Below are 5,306 nucleotides of genomic sequence, written 5' to 3' on the forward strand. Positions count from 1 at the left end.
ATCCCACAAAAATACAATCTAAAATACATCGAGATAAATATTGTAGTCTTGAGTGTCTTCTTTAGTGAGTTATTCTTTTTACAAAAGAGAAATATTTATTATTGTTTTCTCGTTGTATTTGAATTTATTTTTATTATTTATTATTATATCAAACTTTAGTTGTAGTGCTTCCTTCCCCTAACAATTTGATCATCCCATCTTACGTACCAAACGACTTCTATATTTATAGAGCCGTGAGTATGGCATGCCCATGATGCCTTTTTTTTCCCGAAAAAGGGTCAAACTGTCTTTGAACTATGTGAAATTAAATAAAAATGTCCTAAGTTAATAGTTTGATATAAAACTGTCTATTGTTACTTAATGGGTCAAAATGTCATTTTCACTAATAGATATTTTTTTTTTCTTTTTAAACATATTTTATTAAAGATAAAAATATTTCATTTAAAGAACCTCATTCTTGTTTCTTTTTTTTTAATATCACTTTAACTAATAAATAAGTTTAAAATATTTTTTTCTTCTTCTTAATCTCATTTTATCACGTAGAATTTAGTTGTAGTGGTATGCTATATGAAATAATAGCTACGTGTGCAACTTCAAATTTTTGTTTAACTCGATATCTGATATTCATTTTGACTTTTCGATCAATGTTTGCGAAAACCTATTAGAGAGGAAGCTCTTTTATTAGGGTTTTCCAAATTTGCACAGCTTATTAAGAATGAAATTATCATATGTATTGTAAAAATAATCCATATGTTAAAATTACAAATCAAACATCATATTAATTGTGTTGAATTTTATGTATACCAAAAGAATGATACTCCATTCGTTCACTTTTCATTGTCTACTTAAACTAGATTTTCATTTGTACTTATCACTTTTAACATATCAAGAAAAAAGATAATTATATTTTTCTATTTTATACTTCTATAAATCATTTCTCAAGTTCTAAAACTATATATCAATCAATATATGATAAAATACTAATATTAATAATTATTTTTTAAAATTAAATAAAAAAATTGAAATATATAAATAAATAAAAATAAATAAAGATAATATTAAATATAATATTATTTATACATAATTTATTATCTAAATAACTTACTTCTTAACCAACGATCGTGACCATGAGACCATCGTAATCATGTCTAATTCATGACACTATAAAAATGGAAGGGGTTAATTGACTTTACCATCAATTCCACACTCTTTGGAAAAGAGAGTTTCTCTCTCCACTTTTCTCTCTCACATCACCTTTGTCTTTCTTTTTTCATAACATAATAAAAGTTGCTCAATTACTTACCGTATTATATTAGGAAACCAAAATTATTTAGGATTAGATATTTATTTGTTAATTTATCTAATCCATATCTAAATAGGATTTGCATTCAAAGTTATATATATAAAAATAGGAAATAAGTTTTCCAATATCTAATCAAATTAGGTTTCATACTATTATAAATAATGAGACCGCTCGCTAAATTCATATAGTAAAAAATATCTTCGTTTTTTTTAAAATCTTGATAGTGTTTGAATAGAGCACCATTACATCAAAGAAGACATATTGTGACGCCTAGACGACGTTTTTATTAAATATTGCCTAGACGACGTTTTTATTAAATATTGAATCCGTCTCTGATAGTTACCAACAATTTTACAAGAATGGAATGTCCAAAACCTATGAAAGCTACATCAAATGGAGTATTCCAAGGGGATAATCCACTGGACTATGCACTTCCTCTTGCCATTGTACAAATATGCATGGTGCTTGTACTTACTCGAGCCATCGCCTATCTCCTCCGTCCTCTAAGACAACCCCGCGTCATTGCTGAGATTATTGTAAGTTCTTTTTCTCCCGTTCTATATTATCAGTGTACTTTAAGTTGTCGTAGAAATATTCAACTTGCCTTATTATAACCTTACTTGCTAGTGTACTCTGTCTGTCTGAATATGTTTTGGTTGTTATAGCGAGATGTTGTTACAAAGAATATGTCATATAAGAATTGGTTCAAAAATGATTTGGCCGTTATATAGTGAAATGTTGTTCTAGAGAGGTCTGAGTGTAAATTGATCTCGATTTTGGCAGGGAGGAATTCTACTTGGTCCATCTGCTCTTGGCCGGAACCAGAAGTATCTGAATGCAATATTTCCACCAAGGAGCCTCACAGTGTTAGATACTTTGGCAAATTTTGGCCTCCTTTTCTTTCTTTTCCTTGTTGGGCTCGAGTTAGATCCAAGGTCTCTTCGTCGTACTGGAAAGAAAGCTCTTAGTATTGCCCTTGCTGGAATTAGCCTCCCTTTTGGATTAGGAGTAGGGACTTCATTCATTCTCAAAGGAACTATTGCTAAAGGAGTTAGTCAAGTCCCTTTTCTTGTCTTTATGGGAGTAGCCCTTTCTATCACCGCCTTCCCTGTCTTGGCTCGGATTCTAGCTGAACTCAAGCTCTTAACGACTGATGTTGGTCGAATGGCAATGTCTGCTGCAGCGGTGAATGACATGGCTGCTTGGATTCTGCTTGCACTTGCTATTGCCCTTTCAAGTACTGGTCATTCACCCTTTGTTTCACTATGGGTACTTCTGTGTGGGACAGGATTTGTCCTGCTTTGCATAGTCATTGTTCCTCCGATATTCAACTGGATGGCTAAACGTTGTCCTGAGGGTGAACCGGTTGATGAGCTATACATCTGTGCTACACTTGGAGCCGTGCTAGTTGCAGGATTCATTACTGATGCAATTGGTATTCATGCCTTATTCGGGGCTTTTGTGCTTGGAATTCTTGTACCAAAGGAAGGGCCTTTTTCGAGTGCTCTGGTGGAAAAAGTTGAGGATCTTGTTTCCGGTCTATTCCTTCCGTTGTACTTTGTCTCGAGTGGACTAAAAACAAATATAGCTACTATTCAAGGGGCACAATCATTGGGTCTTCTTGTTTTAGTCCTATTTACATCGTGTTTTGGAAAGATCGTTGGCACTATTTTGGTCTCGTTATTGTGCAAAATGCCCATTCAGGAGGCTGTTACGCTTGGTTTCTTGATGAACACTAAAGGTCTAGTGGAGCTCATTGTCCTCAACATCGGAAAAGATAGAGGGGTACGTTTAATTTAGATCGACTTAAGTACTTTTATTGGTTTTGAATTTACTTCTTGTAAGCTTACATTGTTTCGTATGTTCAATCTTGCAGGTACTGAATGATCAAACATTTGCCATCATGGTTCTGATGGCACTCTTCACAACGTTCATCACGACACCTATAGTGGTATCCGTGTATAAGCCAGCTAAACTGGCTATAACTGAGTACAAGAACAGAACGATTGAGAAGAAAGACACGAGCAAACAACTCCGAATCATGACCTGTTTCCACAGCAAGAATAATATTTCCACGATGATCAATCTCATCGAGTCTTCTCGTGGTACTGCAAAGAAAGGAGGACTCCGCGTTTATGCAATGCACCTTTTGGAGTTGTCTGAAAGATCATCAGCGATTCTGATGGTCCACAAGGCTAGAAAAAACGGATTGCCCTTTTGGATAAAGAAGGAGGTTTCGGATTCTAATCAAATTGTTGTTGCTTTCGAGACTTTTGAGCATCTCAGTAAGGTGTTTATCCGACCTACAACTGCAATCTCTCCGATGAGTAGCATGCACGAGGATATCATCACTGGTGCTGAGAGAAAGAGGGTCGACATGATAATCCTCCCGTTCCATAAGCATCAACGAATCGATGGACATTTGGAAACAACAAGAGCTGATCTTAGGCATGTGAACCGGAGAGTTCTTCAGCACGCACCTTGTTCAGTTGGTATTTTGGTAGACCGTGGATTCGGTGGTGCATCTCATGTATCTGCTAGCAATGTTGATTTCAAAGTAACCATCTTGTTCTTCGGGGGTGATGATGATCGCGAAGCACTTGCTTATGGTATGCGTATGGCAGAGCACCCTGGCATTAACTTACTCGTGGTTCGTTTCCTAGTTGACCCCAAGGTTGGTGGAGGGAGCGTCACGTTAGATATGGACCAAACTTATATCCCGGAGGCTCAATCCAAGGATGAAGAGTTGCTTAACGGCTTAAAACACAAAATTTCCATGAACAGTTCGATCAAATATGAAGAGAAGTTAGTTAAGGACGCTGCAGGGACTACAGAATCAATTCGTGCATATAACCGATGCAATCTGTTTATTGTTGGAAGAATGTCTGAGGGTGAAGTAGCAGCAGCACTGGATATAAAGAGTGATTGTCCAGAAATAGGTCCTTTAGGTAACTTGTTAACTTGTCCCGAATTTTCAACTACAACATCGGTTTTGGTGGTGCAACAGTATCGAAACGAGTTATCTCAAGATTCAATCAAGGATGGAGAGTTAACAAAAGGAGATAATGATTCAAACTAAAAAGTAGTTCAAATGTTCGAGTTGTGTAGATAGTAAGTGAGAATACTGTTGATCCTCTTAAACGTAACAAGAAAAATAGGAAAAAGAAGTAGTCACAATTAGTTTGTACAGCAACAGATTATTAGAGTTTGTTCATTTCCCTTATTTTTTCCTTTATGCGGTTTATGTTATATTCGAATTCTCAAAAAATGTTGTTGCATCCATATTGAAATTTTATAAAATGCATCACTTTTGATTTCAAATTGTCAAAATTATCTCTTCCTTTACATTGTAGCCAAACACAATCAATACGAAAATAATAATCAAGATAACTAATCTCACGATTAGCTAATACCTCTCAAATCAAATATAAAATAAAGTTAGTCACAAATTTTATCGCAGGATTATTATCCTTAGCTCAAGTATCAAACGAGTGTGTAGTTAATGGAAGGCTTGTCTTATAGCGAAGTCGTTAACATACACTCCTCCATTTCTCTCTCTCTCTATATATTTCTCTTTCTCTCTCTAAAACTCTCATTTTGTCTTCCTTGTAAAGTGATTTTGCTATTAATTGCACATTCTTTCGAAAAAATATTGTTTCGAAATGAAGATTTTCTCCAAACTCTCAGGCATTTAGGTTTCTCTCTCTATATATATATTTATTGATTGAAATTTGAAGGAAATGAGCGAAATGATTCGTTAGGAGTGGGGGTGGGGTGGGGCGTTGGACTGATGAAAACTAGTGTTTGGCTATGAAAATTTTAAATTCAATTTGAAGTATAATTTGTTTTCAGACTCACTTTTAGGGTCAGGTGGGAACATGTTGAATATCTTGACTTTTTTGCCTGCTTATTTTTTTCATATTTTGAATCATCTCTGTGAAAATTTTGGCTACGCTATTGATTGTATTTAAGTACATTCAACCATGAATATTGTTTCAAATAT

At 34.8% G+C, this 5,306-nt stretch overlaps 1 protein-coding gene across 1 annotated transcript; it reads left to right on the plus strand.

The window, feature by feature from the left end:
• Positions 1-1,604: 1,604 nt before the first annotated feature.
• On the plus strand, positions 1,605-4,610 carry LOC129890301 (cation/H(+) antiporter 18-like). The gene is made up of 3 exons (XM_055965874.1): positions 1,605-1,839; positions 2,087-3,088; positions 3,180-4,610. Exons 1-3 carry the CDS (start codon positions 1,663-1,665, stop codon positions 4,380-4,382), a joined length of 2,382 nt encoding a protein of 793 aa, XP_055821849.1. The 5' UTR covers positions 1,605-1,662; the 3' UTR covers positions 4,383-4,610.
• The last annotated feature ends 696 nt before the right edge of the window (positions 4,611-5,306 follow it).

This window comes from Solanum dulcamara, chromosome 5 (assembly GCF_947179165.1).
Source record: "Solanum dulcamara chromosome 5, daSolDulc1.2, whole genome shotgun sequence".
Lineage (NCBI taxonomy): Eukaryota > Viridiplantae > Streptophyta > Magnoliopsida > Solanales > Solanaceae > Solanum > Solanum dulcamara.